The following is a 16,723-nucleotide window of genomic DNA, read 5'->3' on the forward strand; positions in this document are numbered from 1 at the left end:
AGATACCCTAAGGATCATTCAGCTTAAGTTTGGTTGGAATTGGTTCAGTAGTGTCAAAGAAGAAGATATACCCCAAAGATACAAACAAAACCCATCATTTACCAGATAGTCATATTTGGTAAAGGCACAAACTATAGTAGGATTTAAAGAAGTTTTATGTGTATGCGAGCACAAACCTCCTTTTGCATATCTAGACCATGTGTCATCAAAGAAAAATACACAAAAAAAACCTGCACAACAGCTGCCAACAGGATGACAACTTGAACAAGAAGATTAAAGGTCACACTCTCACTGCTATACCAATTAACACACAAATGTGCACATACATTGTAGACACTGCCTCACTTTTTCAATAATTTTAAAGCATCTTGAAGGCTTGAAGCATATGCCTCTGTAAAGTGAAAACTTTTGTAAGCAAATGAAATTATTAAAAAGTGATTATAATTACTTTAATAAAGTATAAAAATACAAATATTTGAATAAGTATTTATAGAGAAAATATACCAGTGGAAACTTTTCAAAGCATTAGTCACTAAATAACATTTTTACTAAAAAATATCTCAATATCAGTCTGTGTAAATTCAAGAAAAGAGTTTTTGAAAATACAAACAAATTTGTTGAGTTTGTCAAAAGATAAATGTTAAGTTTATGCAGACAGACAGACACTGTTAGTTCCAGTATGCAAAAAAAGTTCAAAATGACTTTATCTTATTGAAATTTTAAATGACATAGGGTATAAACAACATTGATTTACAGTTAAACCAAAGTGATGATACAAGCAAACTTTTTAAAACTAACTTATTAGTAAAAAAAATACAAATCATTTATATGTATAAAAAAAATTAAAAAGTTTTCTAATATAAAATTAAAAACACACATAAAACTGTCAAGCATCATTGTCTCTCTTTGGTTGCTTCTGATCATTGTATCTACTGTAATTCATATCGTGTGCTGAAATACCCCTTTTCTGATTTCCCTTTTTCATTTCTCCTTTTTGACTTGCAGGAATTGGTTGCAGATGAAATGGTTTCCTCTCTGGAGTTGATGAATCACTTTCAGGATTACTTTCTGTGTCAGCTGTTGATTTTTGTTCACAATCAGAGCTCTCTGTGTTACCTTCATGTTGTAATTTAAACACGATTTCTGGGGCAGAAAATGCTGGCATGCGTGGTCTTGATACAGGTTTCATTGTTATATGACCCACAGGTAGGTCATATGAAAGGCCAAAGTTCATATCACTGTTCTTTTTAGTTTCCTCTTCAACTACATCTTCATGATTGGGCTTGGCAGTAGGGAAAGAAGTCATTGCAAAGCTTGATGGAGCAGGATGTACCTTGTTCCTTCTTGTTGGGTTTATTAGTCGACCTATTTCAGGATTTAAAGCCTTTACAGGGTCGCACCAATCATTACTTTCATCCTGGTTCTCTTCAATGTTAATTTGCTGTTTTAAAAGATATATATAATTAACATTTTAGACCATTATCCAAGACAAAAATGTCTGTCATTTGATCCCTGGTAGATAGTTTTCTCATTTGCAAACATACTACCTATTTTCATATTGATGACAAAATGATCAACTCTTGTGAGAGTGGGATAAACTGACCTTTCAATACTCTGATGGCCAAATAGCTATTGTTGTATGCTATAATAACAACAAAGATGACAAAACAGAATTGTAATTTAATCCTTGTATTTAGAATTTTGCTATAACTATAGATGCTTTTATCATTTGACAAGACAATTAAAATACAACTTATAGGAGAAATATAGCTTTGAATGCACATGATATTACGATTTTTTCCCTTGGAACTGTGCCAGAAATGAAGTTAAACCAAAAGGTAAAAATTTGTGTTTTTATTAATGACATACAATATTCTTTTTTGTTGATTACATGACCCAACTCTACCACTTTGTACTTTATTTCACCTTATTAACTCTTTTTTTTCAAGTGCCACTGATGAGGCTTTTGTAGACTAAATTCAGTGCAGGAGTTCAACATTATAACTCTGGCATCTTTAATGAAGTTTTTTTCTTACCAAATTCTTATTTTATTTGGTCAATGACAACATGAAATAATCTCACAAACTTCAATTTATGGAAAAATCAGGAAAAGTGTAATTACTTAATGTAAAATTATATAAATACATTGAGCATTAATACCTACATGTAAACCTGCTGATTCCAAATCATCATCAATGACTTTGCCCTTGGAAAAAAAAGTAATTAATTGAATTAACAGTATTTAAACATCTTCAACAAAAACATTTGAAACAATTTTCAAAAATATTATCTCCAATAGGACTAAATCCAATGTTACACTCTTAATACCCATGTTTGGTGTTATAATGGTCAAAACCTTAAACTCAAAACATTTCACTTCATAATGATGGATGAATGGATTGCTGTTGAACATCCTTTGGATCGACACCATTAACCAGTACATTTATTAAACCTGTTCATCAAGTTAGTCAAGAACAACGTTTTATGTAATGTATCCTACAGATAGTCAATTCTCAGTTTTTAAATTCAAAATTCCACATGATAGATTTTTGACTCAGAGTACGATAATACATTGTAGTGCTAAAAACTTTTATTACCACAAAGCAATATGTCAAAATAAAGTAATTTTTAAATTTGTAGTCCTTTTTTAAAGTTGTTTTAGAGGTATATTTAGAATACCACAGTATAAACTTTTAATTCAAAATCAGTTATTATTACCATTGTTTCATCCGTAGATTCTTCAGAGTCCTGAAAACAAAAAATCCACAGATTAAGGATTGTTAATGTTCACCTATTCTGAAAATAAGTTTTATCCATCTGTCACACTTTTCAGTTTACATAACTTTTTTTACTTGTCTGGATGTTTTCTTACATTTTTTACTGCCTAGAAAATCATTCAGCTTTCTAGCTCAGATGTGAATGAAATTATTTATATTCAGAATACTACATATATATATATTCAACACTTTTTAGTGTTCTGTTTTCCATCTATTTATCGGTATTGTTACACAATCTTTCAGACTCATATATATATATATATATATATAAATAACTATAAAAGAGCTATTTACCTTATAGAGAAATGACACAGCATAAAAATTATAAAATATTATTGGAATGCTCCCCTAAAAGATGGTGGAAGACAAGGATATACTTGAATGAAACCTTGGAACAGAAATCCATACAAATTTTGAATTTTGTAATTTAATTTTTTCATATAATCTTAGTCAGACAAAGTTACCACATTTGTACCCATTTATTATAAATTTTCTTTATCTAATAACACATCAGATTGTGAAAAGTGCAGAACCATTTGCTCAAGTTGCTCAAAGTGATAATCTGCATAATTCCAGAATGTCATATGTAACAGTCTATACACAACAGCTTTAATCTTTACCTGACTCCAAATGTCTGCTTTGTCTTCTTTCTTTTGCCATCTAGTAAATATAAAAGAAAGAAAATATAGATAAATCAATAAAAAAAAACCAAATATAACCAATTGTAATGAAAGACAATTCAGATAGTAAAATCTTGTGATTTCCTATAGAGTTAAACAAAGTTTAGTTATTCATTTAGACTTATGTACCCATTAAGATGTAAATGTTTGAATTTACAAACTTAACTGTCATGCACCTGAATGACTAACGAAATTTACCACAAATGCAAATTGGTAGTGTGGCTGGCTTTAGTCAGACTAGTTATGTGCTAGCAAGTTTATCATTTAAAAGATTATGTCAGTAAGAAATGATAATTATTGCAACTTAAAGCCCTTCAGATATTTCCATTCTTATTTTTTGAGTTTTTTTTTTTGCAGAGACAAGCTGTAAAATTCTTTGAAATACAAATGAAATGAGACAATTATTTTAAACAACATACATCTATCTATCAGTTTTTTTTTTAATTCTTTGACATCTACAAAACAAAAACCTACTTCAATTAAAGTGCTCTTGCTAACAATCAATTATACAAATTGGTATTTATAGAGTGTTTTTGTTTACTTCATAGTTTGTAGTTGCATATTCATGCTAAGTTCACACATAATTCTAATTCGATTCGCATTAACTAATTCGAATCAGTTTAATTCGCATTCGAAACGTTTAACGTCCTAACATCAATTCTAATTCGAATTGGAATAAGCATCAAATTCGCTTTACTGTCCTAACGGCGTTAACTTTTAATTCAGATTAACAAAAACATATTTCTAATGCGAATTAGTTAATTCGAATTAGCCAATCGAATCAATTTGAATTAGCCAATCGAATCAATTCGAATTAAAAAAAAAGAGTGTGTAAATGCGATTAGCGAATTTGATTCGAATTCAATTCGAATTAAAGGTACGTGTGGACGAGGCATAAGATGATGTTTTTTTAAAACATCTCATAAAGGAAAATATAACTGGCATACAAAGAGAACTAAAATGACCCCAGAATAAGTTATCAATCATTCATTCTGCATGACAATCTATGTTAGATTCACCATGAACTAAAATTTGCTTCAAACCAACTTAAAATGTCTAAAACACATAAAAGATGATATATCATTTATCATTGAGCGAATAAATTTACGTATTTAAAAAAAATTACCTTTTCTTCATATATCTATGAACTAAGACAATGATGATTATTATAATAATCAGCAAACTTAGAACTATCACTGGGATGGTCCAAATCTTGAAAGCACAATTAGGCTCATCTGGTGGACATCGACAATCATACGTGTTTACACCATCAATACATTCATATGGCTCCAGACATGGTGAACTCAGACATTCATCAATATTTTCTTCACAGTATACACCAGAATATCCAGGTAAACAAACACAGTCATAATACATGTCAAAACTTTCTGCTCTGCGAGTACTGGTGCAGGGGTAGTTACTGCCATTCTTTGCTGAAATAACAAAAAAAGGCAATCTAATTGATATTACATGGACAGTTTTTACATAGTTATTTTTCACTTTATGCATTTGTATCTGGAATTCTTTTTAATCATTCTTTCATTTCTACTTCTTAAGGTTGTAACCTGTTATATATTCGCTGCATGCAGAGATATTTCTTGTATCCTACTGAATGGAGTCTGATATAATGAAAGGATTAACAAAATGTATTTATTATTTGGTCTATCCTGCAATGTGTGATATGTCCATTTGCTTTTCATTGGGTTAATGATGGTGTTTACTACTTCCTCTCACCTAACAACAATGATTGATTGTTAATTATTAAGTTGAAATTAAATCTAGTTGATGTCAAGCAATATTCAATTTTTACTCATTATGATAAACATAATATTTCAAACAAGATAGGTGTTACCCCTGTTATTGGTCTTTCTTATGTTTTCGCTTTATTATATTTCATTATTTCCATCAATACACGTATCTGAATTTTATTCAACTTACGATGACAAGATCCATCATTGTGACAAGGTGATTCCATCATGACAAACTGTATTGTTACTACAGCTGATGAAGAATTCATAGGATCTGAGACATACAATTTAACTACATCATATCCAGACACATTCATTGCCTGTTTGTAGGTCAATGTGGAATAAATCCAGGACATATCATCTTTGTCATGTGGTAATATTTCACTGAAATTACCACATGGTTCAGTGGCTACCTGGAAATAAAATGATAAAAATCATCAGTGGACTAAAAAATGACTTGTATATTTCCCCCCCCCCCCCCCAATACAAATCAGTTTTAATATCATACATCTAAAGTAATATAAGGATGGAAGGCATTTGATTATGGCCATCACCCATACAATTGCATTTTTATTTGCATACATAACCACACAGTTTGGCCTTTATGAGTAGTTGCCCTCACCCATACACAATTATTTATAATCCTTTTGGCTGTGTCTTAAAGGTCCCTTTCAAAAAAAGAAAACATTTTATAAAAAATAAATAATGTGGCATGTTTTCCCATTCATATTGAAAAACTAGTGGTTTTTTTTTATCAAATCTGATTGGGTGGCCAACATCATTGATGGTGCTTTTGTTATATTTCTTAAATAAATCAATTTTGTTATTCAAAGATGGTAAAAAATGTTATGGTGACTTGAATAACACCGGTATCACTCAGATTACAATTCTACCTTGACAGGTAAGTTTGTATTTAGCCTATAAAATACTTATTTAGCCTTGAGAATTGAAAGGTCAGTTTCCCATTCATACAATAGAGGTTGATAAATTTGGCTTCATGCCATTTACCTTGTCCAAAATTAAGGTCACTTTATTGTTATTGTGATATTGTTAAAGTACAAAAGAACCCTATATTCTGACCAATACTTAAAACTTTGTGCATCTTGATTTAATTGTTAAAAATCTGTTAATGTTGAATTTTAAGGGTTATTTTAGGCCTTTTAATTGCACATGGTAGTTTTTTTTATAGATATAAAAAAAACTATCTGCTTGACTGTTATAGAAATAGACTATGCTTGCAGGGTCTTGTTTTTTGTTTACACCAAATCTGACAGATTATTATTAAGTTGCAAAATATTTTAAATGAGAGCTGAAATTTTTCTATCTTTAAATGTGCATTGAACAATGTTGAAGGTTAAAATAATCATAATGTGAACAAGAATGAAGAAAACATCTTGGTCCCAAAAAAAAACATCATCAACCAGGATATAATATTCCAAATTTTAATTCATTATACTGATATCAGTTGAAATCTCAAGCCACTATTTTGCATGTTTACAATGTAGGTCATGTCCCAACAGAAAATCAATGAATTTGACAGTACAATGTACTCTTAGCACAAACACATAAGGTCACTGTGAAATAGACATCTAGGGCAAGAAACAGTCAGTTATGTCAAACCAGTTTGACTAGATGTGTCCTATATTTTGACAATGTAAATGACATGAGGACCTGCATGGGTTTTTTAATATCTGTATTCTTTAAATTTTTAGGGCATTTTTCTTTTAATGGCCTTAAAAATAACTCTCATTCTGTAAAGCAAATTTTCATGAAAATGATTTTACTATATAGTCTTTCTGTTACAAGATTATTTATCAATTATGCACATTGATCATTATCTTATCGGTATTGCATTACAGTTACCTAAGTTTCCTTTTTATTTTGCACATTTATTCTTTATACTTTTGCACCGCATTATTCTCTATTCTTTATTTTGTTGTTCATTTTCTCTATTCTCTATTTTTTGTTGTTATTACATTTATTTTCTATTCTGTAAACCCCATTCTGACCCTTATAGGTAAACTTCTATTGTATGAATGGGATAAACTGACCTTTCAATTCTCAAGGCTAAATAAGTATTTTATAGGCTAAATACAAACTTACCTGTCAAGGTAGAATTGTAATCTGAGTGATACTGGTGTTATTCAAGTCACCATAAAATATCCCCATGTTATATGAATGTAGCATTTATTCTTTAATTAATGAAGTTTTCCAAAAAGAAAATTAAGGTAATAGTGAGTTATATACTTTAAGGTAAGGACTGCAATAAAAATATCACTGAATAATCATTATCAGGTTTTTTTCTCAAATATGCATTTGGCTAAGGAATAATTTCTACACCCCAGCCATTTTCATAGAAGTTCTTACATTCAAACTTTCTACACAATCATTAATATTCGGAATGGTTGTTTTTTCATGCAAGAAAAGCACTGCCCCATAACTTGGTTGATACACTTTCATTAAAAGATCTTGTTGTTCCACATCAAATGCTCCTATTACAGCAGTAAAATCATGTGTCCATTCATTCTTGTTAAATATTCTCTTCTGTTCTAAGTATACCTGCATATAAATGTATTTAAAAAAAATTTTAAGTATAAAATTATCAAGGTCATTAAATACTATATTTTAAAAGTTCTGAGGCTTCTTGTTTAACTGATGTAGGAAAACATTTTTTCTATCTAGTGTTTACCTTTTTTCAATGCAAAATTTCAAAATATAACTCAAAAACTGACATGCCAACCAGGGCTCCACTTGCACATTTTATCTTAAAATTAATCTGTCATCATTCATTTAAGATAGTGCTTTATAGAAGATATTTCAAGTAATTCTTGATGATAATTAATGTATTAACACCCTGGTCTTTTAAACAATCATTTGGTGAAATATGATAAGGGTTTCTTAAAAAAACACCCAGGAAATCTTTTTCTTACCAAAACTGGTTCTGTTGGATCTGATGATAAAATAGATTGACCATACTGGGTAAGGAATATTTCTGGTGGGTCATTAGAATCTATTATGGTAATGACAATTGTTGTTTCACTGCTGGCTGGAGGTATAACTATATCATCATTGGTCTGTACTTCCGTTAGGATGATTGTTAAGGTCTCAACACCTGAACAATCTGTACATGGTGTATACAGCAGTCTACAAAATAATATTCAAGAATATTGTTAAAATGACACCATACACTGCTCGTACTATTGCTTTTCAGTGTCTTGTAAACTGCATAATCTGAGTTTCAAAATCCCAATTAGGCATATATTTTTAAAAGTTCACTTCATAATGATAAGGTGTACTTGGTCTCCAGTTGTGTTTGGATGGTACTGTACAAACTGCCATCTCTTTTAAAAAGGACAAAAATGGTCACACCATTTCAAATTTTCAAATCAACAATCAGATCAGTTTATAACTATAAAATTTACTTAAAAATGACCTGGTGACCTGAGGCAATTTTCAAACATGACCTTGTAACCCAAGGGGATAATCTATACTGCATCCAAACAGTATTTCTTTATATGATATATGCTATTCATTCATTACTGTTCTATTACAAGAGGCTTTTTACGGTCACCATCACCAATTTTTGGAATGTTTATTGTTTCAATAACAACATATTTTCAGTCTTAGAGCTGTAGATATGAGAAAATTCTTATAATCTGATATTTTATCAGTTGTGTCCTATTTCTGTGACATTTTGACATAAGTTTGGAATTGTATGGCGAGTGATGCATGCAAAGCAAGCCATGTCTACCCTGTCAAAGCACCCCATCTCCCTCCTTGTTGAGTTCATGACACTCCTGCAAGTTTCTTGTTACCATGATTTGTATTCCTAATCTTATTATGAAATTTTTATATACATGAAGTTCTGTCGCCTTAATTTTGACCTTTCAGTAATATATTATTGGAAGAGTCACTTACATGCCATCTTTAAAAAGCAGTGTTTTTCCAAGAATGTTTGTTTGACTGCTGAGATAGAATGCAACCACATCACCTTCTTCATCTGTAGCCTCCAACTGGTATTGTAATGTACCTAAGAAATAGTAAAAAAATCATCATCATCAAGGGTTAAATATATGTCTTAGGAGAAATAAATTGGGAGTGTACAGGGGACACAGATAATGCCCCAGCCTGCATATCATATAAAGTGATAAAGGGACATTACTAAAGAACGGTAAAAGTGATGCTTCCCAAATTTGCACTTTATCTGAGTTTCCTGGTAATGAGTGTTGTTGAGTAGTCTTACAACATTTGGGAGAGGCCAACTAAAAATGAAAAATTCAGCATTTTTTATGTTTGTAGAGGGGAATAACTCAAGAACAGTAGAAGAGACGCCCCCAATTTAGAATTTGATCTGTATCATGTGGTAATTAGTATTGTATATAAGTTTCATTACATTTGGTTGAGTTAAACAAAAGTTCTGCAATTTTTCCAATATAAATGGACATTATTATTAAACTCTATACTGGAGGCATCCAATGATAAACTTATCTGTGTTTTTAGGTAATAAGCATAGTCTATAAGTTTCATAAAATTTAGTTGAGGCAAACTAAAGTTAAGAGAACAGACACCAATTTTGAGACTTAAATCTTTTAACATTTACCTATATTAAGTATATATAATATGCTTTTATTATTTATGAGGGGGGATAGGACCTTTATTGGGACTCCAGGATCAGGTGTTTTGAGATTGACCCTTTCGGTATTGGGGAATTCTTTTTTGAATTTTGGGATGTAGGGATTTAAATTTATTTAAATTAGGACCTCAGGATTTTCTGTTTTTAAGCCCGGGATTTCGGGATCAGGACCTCTCCTACCCCTCTCATTTATTGCAGAAATTTTTCCTTCTTTAAAAAATTAATGACTAGTTCACTGTAGCTCCTTACAATGTTTTTTTTTTTTTACAAACATCAAAACCAAAGTATTGGAAGAAATAGGAATTAATCAATTTCTTTCTTTCGTCATCCCTTTCCATACACATTATCACAAGTTGTATACCTTCATCTTCTTTGATGGAAATAAACCTGTCACTGATGAGTGTTGGTGGAGAATTATACACCTTATTTGATACAATAAACACAGCAAATTGTGTCTCTTCTGAGAAATAGGAAACCGATTCATTAGTTTGGTTGATACCATCTACTTTTTCTCTCCATGTTTTACAAATCTAAAATATAAATGTATTTCACATTGATTATATAAATTACTACCTCGAATGTTATATTATCAGCAAAATGTCATACACAAATTCTTGTTTGATTGGATATACTAGTAATACAGGAACAGATCAATGATTTTTCCGACAGTGGCCAATAACTGAAACTGTGTATGTGTTTTAAACATTTTTTTTGGGAGGGGGGGGGGGGGGGGGGAGCAATTATAAATCAACTTTATTTATTCTAATGTGTTCAAAGCTGTTTTAAATATGTTCAGCATTGAAACCAAAACTACACAGGTTGGTCCCCCTAAAGTTTATTTTTTTAATAAATTATTAAAACAAAATACAAATTCTCTACATGGTAACATTTGCATAAAATGATAAATTATTCTACAAATTTGAGAAATATGAAAATGGATAAAAAAGTTGGTCAGGATGAGGTTGATTGATTCCTTTGTTTTCAGGAGGTTTAATGAATAATTTAGTGTCCAGATAATAATATAACCTGAACTGTCTTTGTGCCTTCTCCATCATCAACTTCTAATTCTGATGTTTCACCACAGGTCTTCCCTGTCAACTCCCACTGCTGTAGATCTAATCATCAAACAAAATATCAGAAGTTATCATAAATTTTGCACCAATTGACAGTAGACTTAAAATGTTTCACATATTGGTTAGTTTTAATTGGCAAAGTTAAGTTTTTTGAAGATAGTTTACTTTACTATATCATGAAATAGCTTCAGGTAAAATATTAATGCACTTTACATTTTTTTTATGATAAACATTTACTAATGATAAAAAAAAAGAAGATGTAGTGTGAGCTACTGCTTTAGTTTATACCTCAATCTTGCAATGGAGTGGAAGGAAATGTGTCACAGGGTAAAACTTACCAATATGAATCTTGTTAGTAAAAAGGAATAAGCTTTGTTGGAAATTGCAAAGGAAAATACAAACAGAAATATTTTAAGAATATTTGATATTGACATACAAGTATTCCAATGAGCCAGAACTGTTCTGTTGTCTCTATTCTCGCCCACAGTATCAGGATATGTAATATTCATTGGTCCTGGCAAAGGTAGGTGACCAACTGGTATCACAGAAAATGTCATTACCATGGAATGTATTCTGGAAAAAAATATAAATAAAATATCCTAGTTATGTGGATTTTTAAGGATATATACCAATTCTGTGTGTTAAGAAAAAGACAGCTTATCATTTTGATTACTTAAAATTTTCCATTCAAAATTGGCAAAATAGTGTAACAGGCTCTATGGGACACTTTCTAGATATATAACTAGTGAAAGTGATAAGCCTTGGAAATAGGTCATTATTTCAATCTTGGTAATATGTAATAAGGCCAATTAAGATTTTAAGATGGTCTATAAAAAGGTTGCTGAATAAATGCACCTGTCAATCAAATATCAATTATTTTTCCTAAAAACTTATTAAAATCACAACAACCAACATTAGACATTGATAAGCATGGGCAGTGGTACTATAAGATAGAGAATGGAATATTTTAATGTCTACAACTAATTGATAAGGTACAATAGTTCAAGCTGTGATACCTTTTGTATAGTACTCTTTCAACCATATCCTGTGTAGTTGCAGGGTTGACTATATAAGGTTGAAAATCAGGAGAGGAATCAGACCCATATTCTGTGGTTAGATCTTCATCAGATATTGGCTGAAGTACAATGGTCTGTCCCTCTACCAATCCTATTTATCAAATGTTTACATATAATTAAAAATTCAAACCTTAGGGAACACACAAAGTTTAAGATGTTATCGTTTTCAAGTTCAAACATTTATTGTAAAAAAACAAGATTTTTTAAAGTAGTAAAAATATAATCTCTTTCTTAAACAAATTCAAGAAGTAGAAATTACTCTAAATGTAGTTATCATTTAAGCTATCTGGTGTGTCTTCTATGTTCATGTGTTATTTTGTTACTATGGTTTTGTTTGGCAGTCATACACAATAAGAACAATCAGAAAATTTACAGTTAAATGTACTTGTTCAAATATTGTGATGCTTCTCAAGGAATGACACGTAAAATTTACATTGACTAGGGTAAAATGACATTTGCATGGCAATTGAGACTACACACAACTAATAAAATTTTATAAAAATGAAACATGAATATCTTATTGGCAAATCAATAAAAAAAATCTGCAAAAAGGTTGTTTATCGTTCTTTTGCATGTCAATTTTGTTTTAAATTTTAATTATGTATTATAAAGATTCCTAAAACAACTAGTACAAATTAATATTTCATTGAACTAAGGTTTAGTGTGACATTGATATTTGCTGAACTAGTATGCATTTTTCTTTCACAGCTAGCTGAAGCCAACTTACAGGTGCAGGATTTTTTTTGTGTTAAAAACCCATTGGTGACCTTCAACTGTTTTCTGCTCTCTGGTCAGGTTGTTGTCTTTTTGACACGTTCCCTGTTCCCATGCATTTTTAATTTTATAGTATATTTACCTTCAGGAGTCTTCACTACAATCATATTTGTATTTCGTTTTCTCCTTTTGGATCCTGTTTCAATAGACTGTACAAGTTCAATGGACTCCCCATGTTCAGAGGTCTTCAATACAGTTTTATCATTTGTAATTAGTATACTTCCTAATGACTTGTTAGTACAGAGTACTGCTTCATTACAAACTCTCATGGTCAGAAATAATGTTCGTCCTGGTTCCATATGGAAAATGCTAGTTTTGTTTTCAGCCAGCTGTGAAGATACAGTTTGTAGCTCTGACAGACGACTTACTTTGATGCCATCAAGTAACAAATATCCATCTTTGATAGAAGCTGATCCTGATACATTGTAACCAACCCAGGTACAAGGAAAAATATCATCTTTATTTTCATCTGTTCCAATACACAAATCTAAACAAAAAGTAGAGCGATTCATTTCATATATATACATAAAAAGCTGACATTTAAGGTCAAGTTTGCACCGGTACACTGGTCTAATTTCAAGTATTTTAAATTTAATGTAAAATTTACTGGTATTGGGTATGGATGTCTGCCTATAGTAGAATAGTAACATTAAGACTCTATTAGTCAATCTTTGGTACAAGTGTTGGTAAATTATTATCTTATTGATTTTTACCCTGCATCCATTTCAATTTATTGGTTTAATTAAGCTACATGGATTACTGATTTTGGTCTTGCACTTCAGTAAAAGATGTCTTCACCAACAACCATTAAAAGAAATTTTGATATAAATAAACTGCAAGACACCAAAGTAAAACAAGAATTTAACCTGCAGATAAAGAACAGATTTCAGGTCCTAGAAGACACAATAGAAGAAACATCAGAACCAGCATCGATAAACAACAAATGGTTGAAAGTAGAAGAAATATACAAAGAAACCAGTGAAAAAGTTCTTGGCTATAAAAGACAAATACATAAAGAATGGATTACACAAGGAACATGGAAATTGATTGATGAAAGAAAAGAAATAAACAACAAACTCTGTCAGACTTATTCAGAAAGAATAAAAGATAAGCTGAGGAAGGAATACTCAGAATGCAATAAGAAAGTGAAGAAAGCAACACAAACTGACAAAAGAAAGTATACAGAAGACCTTGCAAAAGAAGTAGAAAATGCTGCATCCAACCAGAGAAATGGACAGGTTGTAAAACAGCTATGCAACAAGAAAACTAATAAGAGCATGCCAATTAAAGACAAACAAAACAACACATTATCATCTGAAAAAGAACAAAAGGAAAGATGGAAAGAACATTTTCAAGAAGTTCTCAATAGAAAAGAACCAGAAAATACAGTTAGCATCGATATCACAGAAACACCATTAGAATTAGATATAGATCTTTATGCGCCAACCAAACTAGAAATCCAGAGAGCACTTAAAAGTTTAAGGAATAGAAAGGCACCAGGCATTGACCAATTAAATGATGAACTCTTTAAAGCTGATGCTAAGCAAACATCAGATATCCTTTACCCAGTTTTTAAAGAAATTTGGGAGAACAACATCATACCAGACAACTGGTCCGAAGGTGACATCATAAGGATACCAAAGAAAGGTGATCTTACTAATTGCAATAACTGGAGAGATATCACTCTTCTCTCTCTCTTCTCTCTATTCCTAGTAAAGTATTTTGCAAAATCCTAATTTCAAGAATTAAAACAGCTATAGACAGAACACTGCGACAAGAACAGGCAGGTTTTAGACAAGGACTAAGCTGTATAGACCACATATTTGTCCTCAGAAACATCCTTGAACAATGTGCAGAATGGCAAAGAAAAATAATCATCAACTTTGTAGATTTTGAAAAGGCTTTTGACAGCTTACACAGACAGGGATTATGGACCATCTTAAAAAGCTATGGAATTCCTGAAAAAATAACACAACTCATCAAAGCCTTCTACGACAACTTTAAATGCACTGTAGACTCTGACCCAGACACTAGTTTTTTGGTAAAATCTGGAGTGAGGCAAGGATGTGTGATGTCCTCTCTCTTGTTTATCATTGCAGTCGACTGGGTGATGAAATCAACAATGTCAAATACCAACAACGGAATAAGGTGGACACTCACTTCAAACCTAGAGGATATAGACTATGCAGATGATCTAGCATTAGTATCCCATACTGAAAATCAAATGAAAGAAAAAACGGAGAGATTAGAACAGAATGCCAGAATGATTGGTTTGAAAATCAACTCTAAGAAAACACAAATAATGACAGTAAACATGCTTAATAGACCAAACTGAAAATCTATAACAGCTGTGTAACATCAGTTTTACTTTATGGAGCTGAATACTGGAGAATGACCGAAAAAGACATTAACAGGTTATCCAGCTTTCATAACACCTGCCTACGTAGAATCATGAAGATATACTGGCCAAACAAAATAACTAATGAAGATCTTCATAAGAAAACAAAAAGCTAAGATATTGAAACCACTCTGCTACAGAAAAGATGGAGATGGCTTGGTCATGTCCTAAGAAAATCACAAGGAGATATGACCAAAGTTGCATTAAGATGGACACCAGAGGGAAAAAGGAAGAGAGGACGACCAAAAACAACATGGCGTAGAACAATAGAAACAGAGATGAAAGAGAGAGGTTACACCTGGGGAACTATTGAGAAAAAAGCAGAAAACAGAGAGGAGTGGCGGCAACTTGTCCTTGCCCTATGTGCCAAAAGGCATAACAAGGACTAAGTAAGTACTTCAGTAATATGGTTTTCATGCAAATAACATCCCTGTTTGACCAATGATCTGCCAAACCATCAGATTTGTCACTGTGACTTACCATATCTTTTTACAGACTTATCTTCACTAATAGTAAAAGTGAATCCTATACTTGTAGGATCCGTACTCTCCATGGCATCAACAGGAACTACTGATTCGTTAAATGGTCTGACTTCTCCTAGGATAGTATTATTTAGGTTGTCTACTTCTGGTGGCTCTAACAGTACTACAACACCTTAAATGTAGATGTTAGCTCAAATTATCATCTTATCAATTAATTATTGGTTGAATTGTTTTATTGCTGTTAAATGTAATTTCATAACAATTGACTATCATGTAAGCATGCATAAGTCTTCAAATTGATTTGTTGAATGGTAGATACCCAAAACAGGGGCAGGGTCTTTCAATTTTTTTCATTAGAGAAATGTAGGAATGAATGTGATCACTATCATTGTTAATCTGTGCTCATTATCAAGCTCATTAAATACCTTGCTGATATACATTTCATAATTAAATGTTAACAAGACCACGTCCACTGTATTTTTGTCCATCTGATGCGGTAAGCCTTTTTCAACTGATTTTTATAGTTCATTCTTACAATGCGTTCTTTTGTACTGTTATACCACTGTACCAGGTTAGGGTGAGGGTTGGGATCCCGCTAACATGTTTAACCCCGCCACATTATTTATGTATGTGCCTGTCCCAAGTCAGGATCGAGCCTGTAATTCAGTGGTTGTCGTTTGTTTATGTGTTACATATTTGTTTTTCTTCATTTTTTTACATAAATAAGGCTGTTAGTTTTCTCGTTTGAATTGTTTTACATTGTCTTATCGGGCCTTTTATAGCTCGCTATGCGGTATGGGCTTTGATCATTGTTGAAGGCCGTACGGTGACCTATAGTTGTTAATGTCTGTGTTATTTTGGTCTTTTGTGGATAGTTGTCTCATTGGCAATCATACCACATCTTCTTTTTTATAAGAATGTGTCCCAAGTACATGGATGCCCCATCCGCACTATCATTTTCTATGTTCATTGGACCTTGGAATTGGGATAAATTCTTTAATTTGGCATTATAATAAGAAAGATCATATCATAGGGAACATGTTTACTAAGTTTCAAGTTGATCAGATTTTGATGGCTTCTTT

The 16,723-nt window shown here is 31.6% G+C and overlaps 1 protein-coding gene across 1 annotated transcript; it reads right to left on the minus strand.

The window, feature by feature from the left end:
- Window positions 1-434: 434 nt before the first annotated feature.
- On the minus strand, window positions 435-16,086 carry LOC143057503 (uncharacterized). Its single transcript, XM_076230813.1, has 16 exons — window positions 16,080-16,086; window positions 15,640-15,813; window positions 12,844-13,248; window positions 11,928-12,078; window positions 11,348-11,484; window positions 10,865-10,953; window positions 10,200-10,368; window positions 9,124-9,235; window positions 8,136-8,349; window positions 7,573-7,764; window positions 5,396-5,618; window positions 4,584-4,890; window positions 3,398-3,437; window positions 2,719-2,748; window positions 2,165-2,206; window positions 435-1,441 (listed from the first exon to the last, which is right to left on the minus strand). Exons 1-16 carry the CDS (start codon window positions 16,084-16,086, stop codon window positions 887-889), a joined length of 2,847 nt encoding a protein of 948 aa, XP_076086928.1. The 3' UTR covers window positions 435-886.
- Window positions 16,087-16,723: the final 637 nt, after the last annotated feature.

This window comes from Mytilus galloprovincialis, chromosome 13 (genome assembly GCF_965363235.1).
Source record: "Mytilus galloprovincialis chromosome 13, xbMytGall1.hap1.1, whole genome shotgun sequence".
Taxonomy (NCBI): Eukaryota; Metazoa; Mollusca; class Bivalvia; order Mytilida; family Mytilidae; genus Mytilus; species Mytilus galloprovincialis.

Bases quoted from the DNA above. Each gene is read 5' to 3' on its own strand.
- LOC143057503 (XM_076230813.1), bottom strand. The intron at 13,249-15,639 runs GTAAGTCACAGT...CTTTTTGTTTAG, and splicing joins TAAGTCTGTAAAAAGATATG to ATTTGTGTATTGGAACAGAT. The intron at 2,207-2,718 runs GTAATAATAACT...TTTTTTTCCAAG, and splicing joins AATCTACGGATGAAACAATG to GGCAAAGTCATTGATGATGA.